We start from the raw sequence: 23,328 nt of genomic DNA on the forward strand, positions 1-23,328 counted from the left end.
AATCCTACATCTCCGTTATAGTTGGGTAGCTCATCCCTTGGTGATTTGGGGCATCAGTCCCTTTTTGGCCGGATGCTCAATCCATTTGCCTAGTTGCTTGCCCCTGCGTAAAAGGACGGCTGCTTCCGTGGAGCAGGGGAATGGGAGGAGCTGGTTTGGTTTGCCGCTTTCTCATCTGTGTATTCAGCTGTCGGTGCATAGGTGCTGAGGTTGAAACAGGCTGCGGTATTGGGCTGGTACCTCAGAGCTGGTCTCCATGCAGCCTGCCCATGGAAGGAAGATCGGAGATCTAGAGTCAGTTTGGGAATAAGGGTGGCAAAGATGAGAGAGGCGAGGACATAGAGATTGCATGGGGTTAGGGGGGAGATCCTAGATCAAGCGGGGAGAAAGAGAAGACAACCTCAGAAGTACCAGGTTGTCTCTCAACTACGAACACATTTGCTGTGGTTCATTGAGAGAAACCCAACAGCAGGAGCAAAAACCCCTCTTCCCACCGAGGCGGGTGAGGTGCCTTGGAGGGCTTCACCGGCGGAGGTACCCTCCTCGTCTTCCTCCCAGGGGAAAGGAGGGAAAAGCAGCAGCAGTTCAGTTCTGGTGGGGATGTGGTGATCAACTCGGTGACCAGGCAACACAAGGTACCCCTGGCCAAAGTGGCTCCACAGGAGCAGATAGAAATTGGGCAGAGCAGTAGCTGGGGGAACAGGCTGGTTGCGGCCACTCTGCCTGCCCACAGTGCTGTGGCTGCGGGAAAGGTCAGGCAGAATGTGAGCTGGGCATTAAATTAAGCCTGTAAGGAGACACTCGGGGAACTTAAGATGGATTAACTTAAGGTGTAAAGTTTAAAGCATATTATTATGAAGGAGGATTAAGCTAAACTGAGCTAATGACACCACTTTTGAATGCGTATCCACGCAGCGGATTCAGAGCTTTGGCTCCACGCCTTTTATTACTTAAATGTACTTACCTTCTTAAATGTCCCCATAAAGATACATGCCCTTATATTCCAGATCTTCACATTCTCCATTTTCCATGTTGAGAAGTTTATAAGCTCTGTCAGAGGTAGAACTGGTTTTAGTTGCTTGGTTTTTGCTTCCCCCCCACCCCACCCTTCCCTTTAAGAAAAAAAAAAAAGCAGGGTGGAAGGCAACATAGAAGTTTGTCTTAATTTGTCCCCATGGTGGTAATGGCATTTTTGTTGACTTGATGGTATTTATTCTTAGATGAGACATTTGGTAAGGGAGAAATAACTTTGTTCATGTTATGTTGGCATGCCCAAATTTCTGTGTGCCTTATCTCTTTAAATATATGAGCCATTTCTATTGCTTTATTTTGTTGTTACTCTCATGGTATTAGGATGTCTGTGATGTCAGCATCTGAATTTTCCAAAAGCTCTGTGCCCTCTTATTTTACACTGTGTGGGTTAAAAATCAAATGCAAAGTTGAATACCGTAAACTCCCACAAAATGTTTATCTTACATTAAACAGTCATGAATTAACTAGCACAATTCGTAGTTAGTAATAATTTGTAAATAAGTAATAAATCAACTGAATTGATTTTTCAGGAGGGAAACTGATTTGAAATTAGAGGTTTGCTGTATGTTAAATAAACTGAGTAACTAGTTCTGTGTATAATTTTTATCTCACTACAAACAATGCCATCAGGTTTTCCTTGAGGGTAAACTACAGATCAATATTTTTAAGTAGATAAAAGACAAAATATTTAAAAGACAGACCAAAAAAAAAAAAGCCCAATCAAAAAACCCTGACTTTTACTACAATTCTTCTATTTAGGCAATCATATAAAAGCAAAACAAATGCAAAGAAAAACGTAAGAGAGAAAAAGTAAAATGTCACAAAAAGTGCAATGCAATGTTAAAAAAAAAAAAAAGAAAATGTTTTGAGTCAGGATACTTTTAGGTTATCTGTCACAGAGAGTGTTTTGCCACACTGTTTAGTGAAAGCATAAGAAACCTGAGACAAAACCTCAAAATGTTTCAGTTTATTTGCTGTGCGGCTTGTGGTATCAGATGAAAGGTCTGGTGCTTCTCGTGTCTGTGGAGGTCAAACACAGACAGGGATGGTGGCAGCTGCTTTATGTTCTGAGGCTGGAGAAACGAACTTTGGTGTCCTGCAAAAGTAATAATGGATGTAATAGACCGTTCTTGTTTTGAATCCTGCTAATTTTTAGCAGTCTGAGGTATACCTTAAAACGTATTTTTTTAAAATACAAATGTCTCTTATTAATCATTTGCCTTTCAACTTCAGTACGTATCCTTCTGAGCCTCCTGGGAGAGGTCAGTTGGGAACCACTGTTATCTGTGTCCTAGGCCTGGCTTTGGTAATTTGGGGAAGAGGGAGGACAGCAAGAGCAGCAGGAGGGAGATCAGTCTCTGGGGTCTTTCTCCCCAGCTGTCTCTGGGTCAGCTCAGGGGTGCCTGCAGCCGTTCGGTCTCTGGCAGTAACGGCCCGTCAGGCAGGAGAACCTCAGCCTGCTTCAGGGTGACGTCCCTGAAGGGGGGTAGGCTGAGTCAGGCAGTGGGCAAACGTGAAGGAGCCCCCATCCCTGGCGCACTCGAGTCATCCATGCTAAGGGCACATCCAAACACCGGGAGAGATCCAGGTGCTGCTCTGCTGGGTTGGCCACAAGCCTTGGACGGTGGCCGCCGTTCTCAGGCAGACCCAGGGTTGGAGCGGGACCCCAGGCACAGCAGCTTCAGAAATGCCCATTTGTGTGCATCTGACATCTTTTAGTTCTGCAAATCCTTTCCTGTTTCACCCGATCCCAGTTACTCAGGGTCACTCTGTGTGCGTTCATAGCACACGACCGGTGTCAAGTGTGCAAGTGGCATCTCCAAGTCCTCTGCAGTGCACGACAGGGCTTGGGCGCTTGTGCCTGCATGCACCCAGCAGTGGAGGCTGCTCTTCTCAAACAGAGGGCCAGGTGGTATTTCAGTCACCATCCAAAGCCTTCAAAGACTATTTTCTTCTATTCATTTTCTTCCCTGCAGTCCACGATGCATAATAAAACTAAACAAACATGGCATTACTACTACTATTAAATTAATAAAAAAAAAAAAAAAAAAGCTGGAAGTTCTTAGTCTCAAGAAGAGGGTGGAGTGGGGGAAAAGTGCAGAGCCCATATAACAATGGGGAGTCCACTTTATTAGTATTAAGGAGGAAAATAAAATCTGTTCTGGCAGTAGTGAAATAAAACACCAGGAAGATTACATCAGTCTTTGTTTGCACACAGTATGATTCTTCTCTTTCACCAGCCAATTTGTATATTTGAAAAGGCAGTTGCTTGCTTAAAATAATTAGCTGAACTTCATCCAATTCCCCAGTTATGTGAAAAAATGTTTGAAGACATATAGACAATTGTTGTTGAGCAATTAAAAAAAAAACCAAAACAGTAGTGGTCACTGAACAATTATAGCGCCTTGTCTAAATACCCACATATATATCATAGTTTCAAAATGAGACAGGCAATTCTCAGTGAGTGTTTGCTGTAGCTCTTGTGGTTTGGGATAGCAGCTTTAGAAGTATAGCAAAATCCTAACTAATTCTGCCTGAAACTTGTGCAGGATAGGTTAGCCTGGGGTTGCCTCAGAGAAGAGAGAGAGGGTCTGAAGCTAAGTGTATCAAAGTATATTTGAAGAAAAAGTGGAGTAAACTGGATACAAGTCATGTATCCTTATTAATTTACAATTTAACAGGCAAAAATCTGTATTAATGAATGAGATCGTATTATTATATACTCCTTTATCCCGGACTATCTTAGATTATTATTTTAGGAAAAAACATCCAGGATTTTTTTAATATTTTAGTGTTTGAATAAGAGACCATTGCAACAATTTGACTAAGAATTCCCTGTAGGAGATCCAGCATAGCATATTAACAAGAACCTCAGTGACTGGGATATCATTTCTCCTTGTTGTTCCTACGCTTTCATCCTTGGAGCTAGACCTGTTGCATTTTCAGGAAAAGTAGTAATCGGAGATTTTGAAATGGAGGTTACTTGGGAAGAATCCATAAGTGCTGCTGGCTGAGGCAGTGGTCATCCCAATCGTTTCTTAACTTCAGATTCCTCAGCAGATGTCAAGGCAGTAACGTGAAGTCATGCGTTTTATTTTATTTTTGTTAAAACATTTCCCTATTTTCCAGACCTGTCAGCCATATTTTTACAGAACTGTGTTGTTATTCAGGATGAGAAGAGTCAAGATGTCTGCTGGCACGGTGGAAATCCCTGATCCCAGGGCCCTGCTGGCTTGTGGACCCGACTGCGCGCGGTGGGCAGCGGAGCTCTTTGCCGTGGGTTTTCCTGTTGTCCGTGGCTGCTGGCAGCCTTGGAGGCTGCTGGGCTGGGGCCGGGGCTGACAGCCCTGGGTAGTGCAGGCTGCAGGTGTGAGGCTGTCAGTCCTCCTTGGCCACCCTTTCGCCCAGCTTTATCTCTGCACCAGACAATTCTGAAACCCGTTTCCACCCGTAGGTCGACTGATGGGGGGATGTATCATTTAAAACACGCGTGCAATGGGTGTGGGTTCCCCTGTTGCGCCGGTTCTGACCCCTTCAGCAGGCTTATTTCTGTCAGCCAAGGCAGAGCCGAACAAACGCTGACAATTCAAACACATTTTAAAACATTTTTGCCGGTTCATTAACATCATCCGTGTATAAAACTCAAACTACATTTGTTTCTGTTCCTTTTAGGGGGGGTGGATGTTAATGCTGCCTGTGGTCTGCCAGGTAGCAAAGTGAACTCAGCCATCCATTGCAGATGGTGTAGGAGTTGAGCAAGGCGATGCCCGGGTCCCCCAGAGCTCCCAGGCAGTGGGTTTTTCTGCCAGCCTGGGAGCACGGGGACCAGGCAGCCCTCCGGGGTTGGCAGGACTCCAGCTTCGTCTCTGCAGTCCCCAGCTCCCATACCTCGCCTGAACTTTGCAGCTGCGGTGTGCCTTACTGACCTCTGCGCAACCAGTGCTTGGTTTCCAGGTCGCACCGTGCTTTCCTCACGCGTGGGCTGCCCCGTGCACGTTGCGCTTTCCCGTATTTATCCTCTGGATTTTGTTTCTTTCTCTTTGCAGGGAACGGATGCGCCAGTCTGCTATGTTTGAACTGTGCCAGGGGATGCACCAGATCAGTTTGCAGTTTGTTCGCTTGCAGCTTAGCTTTGAGGAGTACACTATAATGAAAGTTTTGCTGCTGTTAAGCACAGGTAAGTTAGCTTCATGATTACATGGGAATACTTGAAAATATTCCAATTCACAAAGAGGTGCAGTGATTTTAACTGATGTAACAATAGAGCTAAATGGTTTCCAGCAGGGCCGCAGGAATAAGCCTGGTTTTATTGTCTTAGGGTTTATCTGTGGATCTCACTCTCCTTTAGCATGGGAAATGTTTTTGCAGTTTGAATGTGTCATGTGCATTGGAAGGACAGGAGTGGCTGGGCAAGGGGCTTTGGCCCCCCTCTCTGTACGGGAACTGCTCGAGTTGGCCAAGCATGCCAAGAAAGTGCAACAGGTGTGGGGACTGGGGAGAAATCACCACTCAACACTCAAAGCCACCAGTTTGGGTGACTTAATGTCACCTTCAGGATCAAAAGAGGTACATTGCCTATACTGCAAAATGGGTAATTTTCCAATGCCAAGTGAATTGAGAATGGTAAGCCCTTTTACAGGGCTCTGAAAGTTTAATAAATGACAGTGCATGCTTTATTTTTCTCTCGAGTGTCATGCTTTGAGTTTTCTTAAGATACAGAATTCCATCTTGGTGTTTGTTACAGCACTGTATAGCAATTAGCAGATCTCTTGATCTTGTCTTACTGAAAATACTGAAAAACTCCCGTCCCAGTACAATTGTATAAATACACAGGCAGTTTGTACATTATTTTTCCTTCAGTCTTGATGAAAAGGCCAACTACCTGTAAACAAACCTTATTCTGTATAATCATGCTCCTTTTTGTGGGGTCCACTCAGTGACATCATGATGAGATAATGCATCAGCTTGATTGGTGGGCATTCGTGATGTCACTTCAGTGAACTCACTGGGCAAGAATTCCCCCAGCAGAAGGAGCCTGGATGTGGGGTCAATGCATGGGGTGAGGAGGAGCGGCAGATCAAAGGGGCCGCTGCGCTTATTCTGGCTTTCACTTGCAAACTGTTGGCAGCAGGACGCGCGCCCGAGGTGGCCGGGGCCGGGGGCTGCCCGGGCTCGTGCTGCACAGACCATCTCCCCATTCAGGGGTGAGCGGAGCCCAGCGCACCCTCTGAGATCCTGCTGCTTCTCCCATCACCCATCTTCTGCCCCAGCAAGCTGAGAGAAGAAATGAACGGCAAGCGACAGGCGTTAGTTGTGCAGCACTGGAAGGCGCTTATCGCCGAAACTAAAGGACTCCAGAGCGGGCTGATGCAGTAAGAGATTTAGACACCCAGGAGCCTCCCGAGTCCCCAGCCGTGGTGTAGGCACGTTGGCTGCAGGCAGAGTTAGGTGCCTACGAAGGGATTTGCAGCATCCAGCAAAGCCGAGCGGCAACCCCTTCAGGAGAGGTGGTGGGACGGGCACTTTCTCCCTGTCTGTGGTGCCTTTTGCTCAGACCTCACCCGTTCCACCCAGCTGGTGGCTCTGTCTTTAAAGTACTTGCCTTTGAAGGAGGATGTGAAGCTGCAGTTCCCGTCCCTGCTGGAGGGGATTTGGAGCCGCTAACAGAAACCTCCTGGGGCTGTAAGTTTTTTGGGCTCGGCTGTCTACCTCCCTCCTGCCCTCCCTCCTGTTGAAGCCGTTCCAGCTCCCTGGGACTGGGAGAGATGACACTGACTGGGGAGCGCTTTGTGTCCCAGCCCACGAGGTTTGACCTCCAGGTCCCGCTCCACCAAGGGTTTGAGGAAATGGTCTGCTGGTGAAACTGGGCTGTGGGGAGCTGATACGCTCCAGTGTAGCCCTGGGAGGTAAATGGGCTTTTTTGAAGGTTGTCATTCGCGGTCTTTCCAGAAGCAACTAGCAGTGCTGTGGATGTGCTCCAGGGGGTCAAGCTCCAAAAATGTTCTTGAGAGACTGTCTGGATAGGAGATCTGGCTCTGCTACTTTTTAATCAGCTCTGAAGGGGGAGAATCTTTAGAAAAAGAGCCTAAAGGCATGCTAAAAAGGTAGCAAAATTTCTTTAAGCCAGGTATTTATTATTCTACTCTCTTGAGAGTGTTAACTAATGACTTGAATTATTGCTAGAATCTGTTAGGCGAGATCAGCCTGGCCAATTAACTTTAGCTAGCTGGGTCCCTTTGAAATGCACACCACGGTCACTAGAAAACCTACTAAAAATAGTTTTGGGAGAATCAGGATATTTATGTTAGAGAGGAGAGTGAAATGGAAATGAAGACAGTGATAAAACCCAGACAGTGTCATGTGAAGGGCAGCAAACCTGGTTTGGAATGATTGCACCTTGATACAACCTTATGACAGAAAACACCAGGTTTGTTTTCATTTAAAATTTTTTATTGAATCGTGTGATGAGCAGAGTACAAGTTATTCTGAAACTTTCATGATGACCACATCAAGGAAGTTTCACTCCATTTACATGTGGAAGAAACCACACATTACAACTCAATTGTTTTCTTGCTTTCCACAGACCATGGATTTTGGGAGCTTGCCAAAAGCATTGCTGCATTTAATAAGTAAAATCAGAAACACTGGGCAAACCTCCAGAATTTCATGTTTTGCTTGAGTTCTCTTTATTTGTGGTCTTTCTTTCTTTCTTAATAATCTGGCTGGGGTGATGGTATAATAATTTTCAGACAGGACAGTAAAATACATAGTAGTAGACAAAGGAAGAGTGGCTCTAACAGTCTTTAAGCAGCATGTAGGAATACAGGCCTGTAAACATTAAAGGAACTGTAAAGCCCATGCATTTTGTGCAAGGGCCACAGTGTGCCCTGATGGCTTCACTCATCTTCATTGGTGTCTCTATATTCATTCAGCTTGAACTGAATTTGTACATCTGTTTCAGACAGTTTATCTGTCAGCTGACAGAGAGATTTGGCATCCAGAATTTAAAAAATAAATATTATGTGTATATAATACAAATATATAATATTTACCAAGTGGTAGGCAGGATGGTGCGTTACCTCCTAGGCTTTTTCCAAAGATTCTTCCTTGTGCCCCCTTCCAGCACTTGATGGTGGCAGGTCCCTGCTGCTCATGTGGTGGTAGAGCTCCTCCTTGTTTCCCATTGCTAAATTGCTGTGGTAGATACTGGGGATAGAAGATACTGGTACTTTTTCTTAAAGCTTCTACTCTGGAGCCATTTGGGCGGTGGTTACATGCTTGTGACGTGACTGCAATGGGATAGAATGCAGTTCACAGGATTTCAAAGAGATGGGAACAGATGAACAAGACAATTTCTGTCAGGATGTTAAGTCAGGGTAAGCTAAATTGGAAGATCACCTGTTTTGGTTTTTTTCCCTTTTTTAATAAGTCACTTCCCATTTAGCTTTCTCTGACATAGCTTTCTGGCTTGCTTAGAAAATAAACTCACTCCTGTACGGTGTAGGTTTTGGTTTTTTTTTTCTTCTGTGGACTAGCATTAGGAGATGCAGAGTAGAAAAATATTTGGTGGTTAAGCGGTATTCAACCAATCCAGGTATTAAAACACCAGAACATTTTGTGTAATGTTGTTAATAACCTCTTCAGGGTTTTCCTAGAGATCTGATCCTATAAGCCATTCCTGTTTGGGGCAGAACCTGCTGGAGTGCAATGGTATTTGCAGTCTGGAAAGAAACAGTGTATTTGATTTTCTAATTAGCCTTGCTGGTATCAGTCACAGTAAAAAGTATCAGAAGACCCTACTTTTAGTCCATTTGTGAAATGATCCTTCTGGCAGATGGGAACTGGGGTAGGACACTAGAAATGCTTGCAACCGTATGTCGTGGTCAAACACTGGGTCGGGATGCCTGTTTGGAAAATAGTCTTCTGTTTCATGCAGAATAATGGCTCTGTTTCTTCTAGGTGTTAAACAGATGCTTACAAACATTCAAAGATATTTTAGATGTTACTTGATGGCATAAAAACGTGTTACTTGGTCTAGCATTTCTGCACATAACAGCTGTAATTCTGTAGCTTCCCCTCCTCTGTCAAGTGTGGGGAATCAGTCAAGAATGATAAATCACGTCTTCAACTTCAAAAAAAATATCCTTGATCCATCTGCCTTCTTTGTGTGTGTGTGTGTGTGTGGTTGGGTTGTGTTAAAAACAGTTTCAGCATGAGGTTAGCATATGTTGTATTTCTGAGATGTTGACTTGTCCTTTGCTACAGCTTGGGCAATCACAGATCTGAGGAAAATGCTTGAATCACTTGAAAATCTGTATGATGTTCTTGATTCCTTACCAATGTCTGTAAAATTATGGACTTTGCTTAAAGGTTTAATTCTTTCTTCCATTAACTAGTGTAACTTTTTAAATATGCACATCAAAAGAATAAGCAATACAGTTAATATTAATATAAAACTGTCTTTTCAATGACAGTTCCCAAGGATGGTCTCAAAAGCCAAGCTGCATTTGAAGAAATGAGGGCAAATTACATTAAAGAACTAAAGAAGATGGTAACTAAATGTCCAAGTAACTCTGGGCAAAGCTGGCAGAGATTCTACCAACTGACTAAACTTCTTGACTCCATGCATGATGTAAGTATAACTCCTCAGGGAGTGCAGACAAGTTAAGCAAAAATCTCTCCGTTAAGGTAAACCAGTAGTCTTTAATTGTGTTAACTAAAGGGAGGAGGAAAAAAAAAAAGAAAGAAATTCTTCTTAAAGGAACATCTGAGAGAAGTTGTTAGATGAATTCAAGGACAACTGCCAAGTAAAATAAGAAAATATAAGTCATTAAGGGCTGGGTCCTGCTGCCTTCTCCTATGTTAAATGGTAGTGTGTTCCTCCAATGATTCACTTAAGGTCAGTAGAACTATTAGTGGGGTCAGAGGCTCTTCAGCAGGCAAAGTAATGTTAGCTGTGACCCTAAATTAGACAGAATGTGAGTGCACCATGCAGAGCATCCCGTGAGTTGCTTCTCAAGGAAAGATGCCGGATTACTGTGTCGCGCATCTAACATGCCTGATGTGCTAATAAATTTTGAATTAATTTGGTGATCTTCTTCTACAGCTGGGATTGTAATAATGATGACTTTAAAAGACATATTAAGACCTTGGAGCCATCTTGGGTATTTGAAGCTTTATTTGAGCTTTTCAAGTATAAGATTCACTGTATGGTTAGGTTATTTCTACCGCCCTGTCTCATTCCAGTGCGAGGTGTTTGTTTTACATGCGTCAGGTATGAGATGTGATCAGTGACATGGGAAACTAGAAGTTCAGTCCCAAAACACCCAGGCTGTTGGTGCCTCAGCCCAGAGTGACTCTGAAGGGTTGTGGCAGGTGTCTAGTGCACGCGACCAGCTCGCGGTGTCAGAAAGGGTATCCGTAGCGTTGAGCTGCTGAGTTGGGAGCAACCCGGTGCTAGCCGGTAAAATGGTAAGTGCAGAGATTTACCTCGCCAGATGCTTTGAGCAGCAGCGGGGGTGTACCTCCGTGCTCTCCGTAATGGAGCCTGGAGTCCCCACAGTGGAAGCCAGTGACCCGGCTGTAATGGTCATCTCAAGCTGAGGGGTTTTCCCCAGTGTCCCCTGAGAGTGCGCTGGGCAGCAGCCCCTTGCCTGGGGCCAGCAGGGCTGGCACCCGTGCTCTCCGGAGCTGTGCAGCAAGTGACGGGAGACTCATAGGGCCAGCGAGAGCGACCTTCAGTCCTGTTTGGGGACAGGAGGGGAGGGGTCCTGTGAGCAGGGGCTGAAGCCCAGCAGCACGCGCTGATCACCTCCCAGTGAAAACTGGTAAACTACAGCAAAGGAGATAACTGTCCTACTCCATCCTGGGTGGGCATGGATGGGTGGGCAACTCTGCTGCATGAAGAACCTACAGAACTTGCTTTCAGAGCCTGCATATAAATGTACTTCTTTGTACTCGACTTAAATTTCATTTTTGCAGAGACAGTACAGTACAATGCACTTCAGGTCAAATCTGTATAAGAGCCTGAGGTCTGTTTACAGAATGTACATATGGAATTATTTTTCAAATATTGTTCTGTTGTTCATTAAAACATTGCAAATCTTAGTGGGAGGCAGGGGGAGTATTATTAGTACTGCAGTAATAGCTCATTCTTCAGAGATCGGGTTTCACTTGCTCCGTGCCAGCAAAGGAAGTTGTAGTGTTTTAGTGGAAAGAAAGGGGATGGGTGATAAAATCATTTGCAAGATATTCACATCTGAACCTCAGGGCAGCATAACAAACCACTGCATTTATGGAGTTTTCTAATCCTCTTCAGAATAGGCAGTGTCTATGATTTGTTATTTAAATGGGTGTGCTTGTGCGGTTAAGGTGACTGGATGACAGACTCGCACTTACTGAGAATGCTACTGTGTCCTACAGACATTTTCCAAAACACAGCATTAACCATTGGGAGCTGAACCAACCAGAGGAAGCAGACTGCTCTTGCATTTTATTTAATTTTTAATTAAGCTATTTTTACATTACTTTTGTTTTAATAGAGAACTTTCTTACAAAGGACTTTTTAAAGAAAGTCCCATTGTCAGCATTCTCTGTTAAAAAGGCCAGTTGTCTGCACAACAGTGCTTCCTTTCAGAGATGATATTGGAGACTTGTTCAACAAAGGCACTTGTTTATTTCTTCTCTTTAAAACTGTTTTTTTGCTTTTTGGTTTTCAAAATCCATCAGAATAAATGTAGATTGGTGATAATATTAATGAGACGTGAGAATTACTCTTCTCCCCCCACTGCCTATTAGTGCACAATTTCTCTGTTCTATCAATGTAAATGCAAATTTTCTGCTCGATTCCTTAGTATAGGAGGAACACTTTTTCAGCTGTCACCTATGTATTTTTAACTTACTCCATTATAATTTTAGAGGATCAGAATATATTTGGTGCTGAGAGGTCTAACTGGAGCTGAGGCCCCATGTTTACGTGCTGCTGTAGCCACAGCACTGGCATTTGCAGCGCACGCCTGAAGGGACTGGTGCAGAATTCATGCTTATTCAGCCCTCCTGCTGCCTCCAGCTTTTCCATCAGAGCAAAGCAGCATCTAGTAATTTGTGGAGTTCACGTTACCTGAGCGTAGCGATAAACAATAAAAAAATACTGCTCCTTTGCACCTTCACACTTGCTTTCATCAACCTCATTTTTAAGTAGTCTTTCTGAGGACTATGTGAAATAAAGTGCATGGGAATATCAAATTACAGTCTGCTTGGCTTATATAATATGAGGAAGAAAAAAAAGCCAAACAAGGTGGTTTTACATTACTCAGTATACTGAATCATTCATCCACACAGCGAACATATGTGCAGGTAGAAAAGTGCCGAGGTGAGGAAAAAAGAAATTTCCAAGAAGGCCAGGTAGGCACTTAAGTATTTGAAAAAATCAGCAACTTTCTTTAAGGGTCCATAAAGCCTGAAAGCACCAAAAGCGCAACCGAAAAATAAGAGATCGAAACCCATCGCAAGCAGGCAAGACAAACACGGTTTCGCGCACGTGCGTGCACACACCTGCGCTCAGCCTGAAGAGCATGCCTGCGGGCTGCCGTGCAGCTTGCGTCACTGCTGCCGTGCACCGAAATGCTCTTTATTTGCGTGGTGCTGTGCGGAAGCAGCGGTTGCTGATGCAGCAGGCGCTGGCTGGCAGCGTCGGTCGGGTCACGCAGCGCGCCCTTCCTCTCCCTCGGCACGGGGCGACAGGGAGGAGGAGGTTGTTGCCGTTCGCTTGCTGTTGCGCTATGGGTCAGCCTTCCTCCGGTGGATGGACCCCGGCGTGGGTGTTTTCGGGAGCGTCGAGGGCAGCAACGTAATCAACGTATTTCCTTCTTGGAGGGATTGTATTTCTACTGTTGTGGCTGGCCTGCGTGCGTTAATGTGTTGAGAACCGTAGCGTAGCAAGGACAACCGACTTCTCTAGCCGAGACGAAGAGGTTTCGGTCTTGTGCCCACGAATGGCCATAGGCGTTTCAGCGAGAGATGCATATGCTGCGCTTGGACGTAGGTGAACTGTGTTATGTGATCAGACAAACGGCATGCAGGAACATTGGAAACAGATGTACTACACATGGTATCAAAAACTTCATTTGGATCCTCCTCAACATCTCCTGTTGGCTTTGGCAGGAAGGGTTGTAGCTTGCATGGCAAGCCTCATTTCATATAGAGAGTGTAGTGTATGGTTAGGCGGTTTGCAGAACAAAAGCTGAATTTGGTTTCAATCTGGCTGATACTAAACAGACTTTGAGTTAAGAGGGCTTTTGTTTCGATGCCATGACATTAAACCCTAATGTGAACCTTCCCCTTGTCTTGGCAAGGCAGAGCGCTGCACTGTCATTTGCTTGTTGATATTTTCTGCCAAACAAAAATAAATTCTTTAAGGCTCATGCTGCTGAATAATTAATTTTTTATGGTTCCTGAAGGGAATACTTTATAGCTGAGGTGGATCTTTCCATAGGCTGAGAGTGCCAGGATTACACTCACTGAAAAAGCTGACAGTGGGAAGAAGGGCACAGATCCTCGAGGGGCAGGCTTGCAAGGCGTGCTGCGGTGGATGCAAATATGCCTCTGCAGGTGCTCAGTCCCACAAATACGAAGCCGCAGATGGGCCCCTCAGCTGTTGCCAACACCTTTGGGTGCACTTACTCCTGCTACTGATCTGCCGAAGTTGTGTCCCACAGCTGATGAGCTGTTTGGAGCCTTTTTTTTAGTCCCAGTGCCTGAATTCTCAGAGCAGGCATTTTCTCTGTTTACGCAGAGGCTAGATCCAGTCCCTGCTCCCAGTGTGGCCCCTACAAAAGCAGCAGGATGCAAGAGTGTGCATGGGTGCGTGCCGCAGCAGCTAATACGCGTCTGTCAAGTGAGAAATTGATTCCCAGCTCCTTAATGGAGACGGGCTGCTCTGAGGGCCATCTTGCTCAGTTTGTGATGGTTGGATCTCTTCTCCTTCATGTTAATGAGCGGTTGTTTTAGGAGGGCAGATCCCCGCTACCGTCAACAGAAGAGCAAGGGAGACTTGGCTCCAAATTTACCCTGGCCAAGGGCTGAGGATGCGTCACTGGTGTGTGATACTGTGGGTTTGCATGCATCCTCTAAGGATACAAAATGAGTTCAACTCTGGTTCCTCCACGTTGTGTCCAGGTGTCGAGTGCTGTGGTTTTGGTGTGCGCATGTTAATGAAGAAAACCCGAAGAAATGAGTGCAGTGCCTAAATTGGATAAATGCACCTGTCCAGGCAGAAATAAGTTCCACGTTTGCTCTGGTCAGATACTGTTGGTGCCTAATCCATGTGCGTTTTACCCACCTTTTGCTCCTTGCTAGCGTGAGGTAAATACACAGCATAGCTGTAATCAGAGGCTTCGTCCCTTGGTCTTACCTCGTTTTCCCTGTGTTGGTGGGAGGTTTTACTTTTTGAGTTAGAGTTCAAGACTTCATAAGCAGCTAGGAATTAGCTATTGTGGCAGCAAAGAACATCTGTACCTCTGAGAATCAGCCCATGAGCCGTCCCAGGGGGGAGGAATAATTTACGTCCTGAGCCCTCAGAGTAATAATTAATTTACATCATGGGATTTTCATAGGACTGGGAACAAAAGAGAATATAGTGGTAATGGAATAATCAAGAGCTGGCTGGCAATGGTTTTCCTTCACATTACCAGTTGTGAAGCAGGAGCTTTGTATCCACTGTGTGAAGGGGAAAAAGCAGGAGGTTGCAATAGTCCCAAGCTCACCCAGGGTTCTTTGCTGCCGGGGGGAAAGGAGGCCAGCTGGCCTCGGCTGCTGCTTCTTACCTTAGCAGGGCAGCAGGCTCCTGACTCCTGCGCAGTTGGAAACACGCAGGTTTTGAAAGCGGGAGGCAAAATACCGCTGCTCAGCTGATGGGCAGCAGCTTGTCCCTTCAGGGAGCCTGGCTCGGTGCAGGTAGTCACCAAGGCTGCGCAGTTGCATTGTGAAGAGCTGCAAGGTTGCCTCCTCCGAAAACGCACCCTCTCCATACTGTGTGGAAAAGGGGCAGAGACCCATTTCTGAAAGGGACAGAGAAAGTTTTTGGAGTGTCATTTTTATATGATAAGACTGAGGTTTCTGCCAGTAATAGCTGTAGCTAATAATAGGAAGATGTTACTCAGCATTGTGTTGTTACCCTACTGCTGTCTTAATTGCTGTATCAGTAGGTTTAATTGCAAAGATGCTCCTGATAGAGAAGTGACTGTGGGCTTTCATACCACACTCAGAGATTGTGAGAGATTTTGAAGTCAGGAAACTAACTGAGCACAGAAATGTGCACCCTTGCAAATCGGACGGTTCTTACCATTTCTGGAAATAGAAGGGCATGGTGAGATTGCCAAACTAAAATCAATTCTTTTTGCTGTAAAAATTCTCCAAGTGCTCAAAGGTCACTGTAACTGTATTAACTTCAGGGACTTCATTAAAGGATTCATTTTTTTAATTATGAAGAACAGTATGGGTGAAAAAGTCTATTTTATGGAACCCCCACCCTAATAACAGAAAACGATGTTTGATTAATACTCCTATTTCTCAGAGGTGCTTAATACAGCATACAAGTGCGAAGATTGATTAAGTAAAAATCTCAGAATTACTAAGACTGCTGTAGCCTTGAAAATGTTTAAAGGCAGCACACTCTCTGTAGGATAGTGATGAGAGAAAGCTTCATAATTAATGACTGAAGTGGTGAAGGGTTATAGCTAACAGCTGATCCACTTGCTGGCAGAAGAACCGTCATGTCTTACAGCAGTCTGGGTGACATGGACTTGATAATTCTGACCTGTTTGTCTGCATCCCAGCTCTTATTAATTTATTTAGTGGTATTTGCCCACCCGGAGAGGCTGCAGTCTCCATTCTGGGAGATACCCAGGACCCAGCTGGGCAAAGCCCGGCACTGCCCACCAGGAGCAGGCACTACCTGAGTTCCCGTCCCCCGGCACTGGCCCGATTCCACCGCACGCAGAGGGAGGCTTGCAATGCCGTCAGAGGTACCGAGCCGTGTTTTATTGGCAGCACCAAAGAGAGCTACTACGGCGGTAAGAACGATGTCCTGGTTGCATCCTGAGGAAATGGGAATTATTTTAGTTGTGGCCTTAACTGCACTGTCTGCGCTCTGCTAAGCTGTAACTCTTCAGAAGAGTGCTTCAGTAGCTGAAATAATTGGAAATTGTAGAAGTAAATACGTTTCTAGTCACTGTTGCACTGCTTGTGAAAACAGTGGTGCTTTTGTTCACACTGCTTAATTAGAGTTGCCTTTCACGCTGCTGTACTGGAGGAGGTGTCAGCATTTCCAATATAAACTACCAGAAGTAGAAGGTAAAAGCGGTCAGGTGAAGTGTAGTCAGGAGTTCTTGGAGCACGGAGATTTTACAAGCCTTTGAAGAACAATCAGAAGTATATTTGATCTAGAAAATTCATAAGCCAAATTTAGAGGTGCTGGATAGCTTGCGTTACCTTACTTGTAACCTGTGGTGTATCAGTCGCTGTCACTGCAATGATAGAGCTTGTGCATTACAAAAGAAATCAAGCTTCTTCATTTCCTTATGAAGAGGGAACTTCTCTTTTAAAGCAAAAGACTAGCTAAATTATTTACCTGTTATAAATCAAAACTGTATCAGACAAATGTTGCTTGAGATGCAGAGGCAGATACTCAAATTTCAAAATTAACTGTGGAACCTGAATTTTTCATCCTTTCTGTGCATCTTCACGCCAAGGCTGCTGGACTGGTTGGGGGGGGTGGGGATGGTACTTTTGAAAGTGCATGAGAACACGCCTGCAGAAAAGAGCACTGCTCGTGGCTCAGGTCTTGGTCTTGCAGCCTTCTCTAGCTGACCTTATCATATTGTTTACATTTTAGTATGTCTGAGTTGGCCTTTGATTCTCCCGCATTCATTCCTCTTTGTTTTAAATTAGTGCTAGAAATGCTTCCCCAGCCCACAAAGCCATGCAGCTTTTAAGGTTGCAGTTAAAAAGATGCTGACCGCAGTCCCATGTTCCTTATGACACATGCGGTGTGGTTCCTAATACTCCCGTTTTCTTAAAGTGATTGATTATTGTCAAGTATGTTAAAGTTGGTAACTTTGCTTAAGAAAGAGAGGAACAAAAGTTTTAGCAGACTAAATAGGTATAGAATATATATTATCCTTAAGGCTCCAACCCAAGTATGACCTGATAGCAGGTTCTAGGTATTTTCTTTCAAATTGCTGTGTAAACTTAACCTTTCTTCTCTGTGGTGAGGCTCACAATGTGCTATGGTATGATAGTATCCGTGATCACACCCCTCGCCCCCAGACTGCTAACTCATTTATTGTATAGAATAGATTATGCTCTCTTCATGAACGTTATTACTTTTCATTTATTTCCCCTTCTGTCCACATATTCACCAGACATACATATGTACTTGATACTACTAAAAGCTTGCTAAGAAGGCAGAGTAGGTTCCGATGTAGGCTTTTCTGTGATACCTATCTCTCTGCATTCAGAGGCCTCACATGAGTGTGATGAGGCAGGAATTAGCTTAAATTGCCCAGAAGGCGAGCCATCAGCACAGGGAGGACAGCTGACAGTGTGATAGAGGTGACCTCAACCCCCTCACTTACATTCAGTGCTGTGAAACTACTCCTGTTCAAGTTTCGGAAAAGCAGTACGTTTATCGGGTCATGGTCAAGGTTGCGTTGGGGTGAAGGCTTAGTTTGCTTAGGTGCTGGTATTTGATGGCACAGGCAGGGAGGAGGTAGTGGTGATTACACCAAGAGAGTTTCTTTCACTTTGTTTGGGTTTGTGTTATGTTTGGAATATTTTTGGCACAGTATATGCAGAAACAACCTCCTCCTAATGGGTAAAGTAAACCTTTGAACATCAGCAATTTTTTCCCTTGAAAACCAAATTATGTCTATGCTACTTATTTAGCATGCATCTGTTTAATTAATTAGCATTGCTTCATGACATGCCAGATCATTGGGAATGAACTAAGCAACAGCAGACTCGTGGAGTGCTCAATAGCAGAAAGTCATGTGTTCGAATGATCTCAGCACTTCCCTGTGTTGTTCATAAATTGCTTGTAGGTTTGCAAGAACAGCTGTGGAAGTCCTGAAAATAAGTAAAAAGGTGTGTGGTGCTACAGGACAGTAGTCTGTTGCTGCCTGTATTTTCTTATTTCCTTTTCTGCCTTCCAGAAGTCCACTTTTATTTACTCAAACAGGGGCTTTACTGCAGAGTGAGTGCAACTCTACATGTTAAGAATTGAAATGACTAACTTGTGTTTGATAAACTAAACAAGCAGGAGTGGTTTAAGTCCTTTGCAAGGACATAAGGCATCAAAATTAAGCTGTGCGTAACTTTTGAATTTTTAAACAGCAGAGCCTCTAGTTTTTCTCCAGTTGTACAGTGCAGTAATTTGGTGGACTACAATGAAAATTAATAGGCTAACTGAAACCTAGATGCACTTCATTCATGGGTACCTCAGAAGCTGACTTGCCTCTGCCCCTTGACTGACTTGCATTGTCCTTTCTTAAAGATTGCAAAGGGTCCAACATAGTGTAAGGCTTTAGGAGATTCATTTAGATCAGAGCAACCAAAAAAACTAGTTTTGAAATAACATTCTCTTGCTACTAAAGGTCATGAACAAGTATTCTTCGATTGTATCAAAGTACTATGTAAAACTAACCCAGCAAAAGCCTGTATGCCTGTAGGTTGATTGCTTTACCATGTTTTTATCATTAAAATAGAAGTAATTCCCCGAGTAGTGATACTGGAAGAGGTCTTTTTGTCTTCATAGTTCTCTCGCTCTAATGGTGTGTTGTTTTATAGCAAAGATAAGCTGTAGTTGCAGTTTTGTGTGGAGATAGCGCAAGAGACAAAACAAATTAAAATGCTCAAAAGCCAAAATTAATGTTCATTCTTGTAGTGTGATTTAAGTTTCCCACAACATGTAAACCAAAACAAAGCTCTGTAACTGACAAATGAGAACAATGCAACTTGAGACAAGGTAGAAGAAGTCAGAGAAAATTTATTGGTGCTTTGAAGACATGCAGTACTTTTTTCCACACATCAAAAGCTCGTGGTACCTGTATGCCATTTAGTACTTCAGCTCCTGTTCCTGTTGCAGGTGGAGACCACCTTTATTAGGATTCCAAAATGGCTGTCAGTTGCCTTTTGGGAGAACTGGGATAGGGTTTCACCTTTGCCACCCAGAGGAAGGCACAGGAGTGCCACAGCACAGTGTAAGGTGCAGTTTCGTTCTGCTGGTGGAGGTGGTCCTGCGCCAACAGATAACTCAGTCGTCGTGGTGTTACAGAGCAAAGCTTCCTTCTCTGTCATTGAAGAGCTAATTAGAAATTTTTATCATTAAAATTCCCAGCATTATCCTTAATCTACTGAGAGAAAGCAAAAGTGTGCTGTTAGCCACCACTACAAAAATAGAGAATTTAAGGTTTTTTTCAAAACTAAATACTTCCCTAAATATTTTCTCTACAGTTTAATGAGTAATAAGGAGAAAAAAAGCTTGGGGTACGTGTATTAAAAAATGCATTTGTATATAAATAGAAACGCTTTACCAGATGAACAATTTCATATGGACTGCCATGCTATAAAACCTGAAATGCTACAGTGTGACACAGCATTCATGTTGTTGAACTAAAAAACATCAGCTGCTCTGGCAGTTGTAAGTTGCGGCCCCTGGAGAGTACACTGAACTTAACCAAATAATCTGATTTAATGAACCTGTATCCAGCTGAAATTTAGAGATACAATAGTTTATGGCTATCTTTTCCCTCTGGGCAGAAGGCTTTATTTTCATAGACATTGAGCACCTACAGTTTCCATGATGGCTAGTTGCCTGTTAGTGAAATGAAACATGCAGTTACGCTGAAAAATCAAACCTGTGGTATCTTGGTTTTTCCTAGTTAGCTCATTTTTAATGACTTAAGTAGCACTTTGGGATTTGAGTTCTCTTGTTTGCTGTTTAACCCCTGCAGATGTACTGCCAAGTCAGAGTAAGATGCCATTTCTTGGTAATAATCCATTATCGATAAGCTGCTGTTTGCATGCAAAATTCTCTGTGTTTTTCCTAAAAAGTGTTTCTTTCTGTATTTCAGCTTGTTAGTGACTTATTGGAATTCTGTTTCTACACCTTCCGAGAGTCTCAGGCACTGAAAGTAGAGTTTCCAGCCATGCTGGTGGAAATCATCAGTGACCAGCTACCAAAGGTGGAATCTGGGAATGCCAAGCCCCTGTACTTTCACAGGAAGTGATAGAAAATGTCTTAAATGGAAGAACTTTGCCTTAAGTTTCCCTGTGTTATTCCACACCCATGAAGGACCCAAGAAACCATATTTTAAACATGCTATTTACACTTGTTCAGCAGTCTCTGAATAGTCTAAAATCATATGAAGGGTTTGGGGAATGGAAAGCAGTTGACTCGGATGGGGCAAGACCTAGATGTTTGGAAATTACCCCATAACCCTAAAACACTTAGAAAATGTTCCTGTTCCTCTGGATGAAAAGCCATATCTAGTCAATAACTCTTTGATTTTGATATTTTAACAGATGGAGTTTTAAATATGCCATGTAGTTTCTGGTATTGTTTGCTTGTTTTAAAAGGGTTCGAGAACTAATGAGAACTTTTTACAGCTTACCCTTGGTTTGCACATAAAACGTAAAGTCAATATGGGGCATTAATATTCTGTTCTTGTAAAAAAAAAAAAACAAAAAACAAAACAAAAACTATATATATACACACATATATACACACACACACACACACACACAAACCCTAACGTGTAAAGTAATAACAGAACATTTGGTGTGGAATACTCTGTTATCCCCACCTGTGGCATTTGTTATCCCATGTTATCCCATCATAGATGATATACACTGTGTTAAGTGTCCATTTATTATTTAATTAAAAAGGATAAGATGTGAAAACAAATGCCCTGGTATCAATTTATAGTACCTATTGTGCTGGCTTTACAAATAATTTTTTGCAGTCTTGCTGTACTGTACATTGCTGTATGTATAAATTGTGAAGGACCTGAAATAAGGTGTAAGGAACTTTTGTAAATGAGACAAAAAAATCTTTAATGGTTAATAGGATGAATGGGAAAGTATTTTTGAAAGAACTCTATTTTGCTGGAGACTATTTAAGTACTATCTTTGTCTAAACAAACAAGGTAATTTTTTTGTAAAGTGAAATGTTCTGCATGCATAATGAACCGTTTACAGTGTATTTAAGAAAGGGAAAGCTGTGCCTTTTTTAGCATCATATCTAATTTACCATCCTACAGTATCTGTTGTAAATAACCACACTTAACCTTTTCAGTTGTATTTAAGCCTTTCTATTTTCCTCCATATTTTTCTCCCTTTTGTCTCGCTTGCAAGCGTATGTGACTTGAGCACATCTTAGAAATCCTGCTTCATATTTCTGTAGGAAACTACACTTTGTTGTGTTTGCCACTTTACGAAGGTTTCATTTAACAAGACAAATTACGGTCTCTCCAAAGCTTTTGCCAGCGTAATGATACAGTGAGTTCTTGCCCTCTATTCCCTTTCTCTCTCAGGGGAACAGGGGTGAATAAGATGTTGAATGATTTTTCTTTTTTTATTAAGGTTTCCCAGATAGTTTGTTTTTCCTTTGAATACTGGATACATAAAACATCTTAAAAGGTTAGATTATTATTTCAGATGGGGGAGAGCGATTTCTGATTATGATGAAGGGAACATGCAGATCATTACAGTAAGTATATTGAACAGATGTGTACTGGTGGGAGGGATGGTAAGGTACTGGTAAGGGCAGATTAGCTGAGTCGAATTTTTAGTGATAAACTAAAACTGTATGTAATTTTGTAAACATTTTTGTAATAATCAGAATACATCTGAGCAGACAAATGTTCACCCTGCAGGTTCAACTCAGTTGGTCTGATTTTGTCTCAAAAATGTTTTCTTTAGAACAAGACCGCAAAGAAAAAAATTTTTGAGGTGATTTTTCACTATTTCACAATTTATAAGCAAATAAAAGATTTTGGAGTAGAATAGAGGACAGGTGAACTTTTCTGAGGCTCAATTGTTGCTACCATATGCTCATGTTTAAATAGAATAGTCTTTCAGAGTCCTAATCTATAGCGTTCTCTCTGGGTGCCACTGGCATTTTTGAGCTCCAGTTTGTCCCTTGGCCGGTCAGAATGTAGCATTTCTTTTAAACGGTGGTCGAATTAAGAAGAATTCTACAGCCTTTCTGAGTCCAAATTTTGAAGTGTGCTTTGGTGCACTGAAGACAGTCAGTGCTACTTGTCTTTTTAAATGACACCTGCCTTATGCAATGGGTAATCTGTAAAGACTGTATTCAGAGAGGTTTTTTTATATATAAGTATATAGATACATATATTATTTGCATTTTGGAAGTCTAATTCATAGGCAGATCTTTAAATACTGACCTGCACAGCAATATGAAAGCCAAACTTCCAACGTGAGATACACAGCATGCAGACTGGTTGTTTACAGTAAAGACGCAGTCATACATCCATCTTTTCATTTACATTTTTTTTTAAAGTCTAAACCAGAAAATTTCAAAGCCAGGTTCTGGGTGAATACAGTCTGCAGCAGCTTTTTATATTAACAAAGTTACTGCCTCCTTTTCTGTCTCAGAGTAACTTTGCTTGATTAAAATAGCAAAGCCATATTCTACACTTCACTGTTAAATGCCTGTCCCAGTCCAAATTGTTGTCTGTTTGCTCCTATTTTTGTACCTTATTACTTTTAATCTTGGTTTGGTACAATTCATAATTCACAGAAACTTCATATAATTAAACACACTAAATTAGTTTTAAAAAGCAATTTATATCTTTATGCAAAAACGTATGTCTGTCTTTGCAAACAACTGTAAGCAGATTATAATAAATCCTTTACTTTAATCACCTGTTGTTTATGAAACCATTCATTGATTATTATTTTTTGCTAGAGATCATTGAAGTAATAGATACAATTGGATATAGATGTTGTAAGAGGCAGTATTCTCTTATCAAGGACACTTAAGCAGAATAGCCATCACTTTTTTTTATCTAAACCTGTGTACAGCAAAAAAAAAAACAAACCAACAACTCTAGTTTTTAGCTACTGGGAAGTTACATTCTTTTGAATTTGTTTAGAATGAAATAGGCATTTGTCTCCTGCAAAATACAAGACAAACTAAAACACCTTTTAGAAGTGGGCTTCTGTTCATCGAGCTAAATTATTTTGTTGTAAGAAGGAACAGGGATATACAGCAAG

The 23,328-nt window shown here is 42.7% G+C and overlaps 1 protein-coding gene across 4 annotated transcripts in view; it reads left to right on the forward strand.

Annotated features, from left to right (window-relative positions):
* NR3C2 (nuclear receptor subfamily 3 group C member 2) overlaps positions 1-22,849 on the forward strand; it is a 217,984-nt gene extending 195,135 nt beyond the window's left edge. For all 4 annotated transcript variants that reach the window (XM_075035015.1, XM_075035005.1, XM_075035014.1 and 1 more), the window contains 3 exons: positions 5,079-5,209; positions 9,507-9,664; positions 20,163-22,849. In XM_075035015.1, the coding sequence (XP_074891116.1) occupies positions 5,079-5,209; positions 9,507-9,664; positions 20,163-20,318 (445 nt within the window). In that variant the 3' untranslated portion in view covers positions 20,319-22,849. The remainder of the gene's footprint in view (positions 1-5,078; positions 5,210-9,506; positions 9,665-20,162) is intronic.
* The last annotated feature ends 479 nt before the right edge of the window (positions 22,850-23,328 follow it).

Source organism: Buteo buteo, chromosome 1, assembly GCF_964188355.1.
Source record: "Buteo buteo chromosome 1, bButBut1.hap1.1, whole genome shotgun sequence".
Taxonomy (NCBI): Eukaryota; Metazoa; Chordata; class Aves; order Accipitriformes; family Accipitridae; genus Buteo; species Buteo buteo.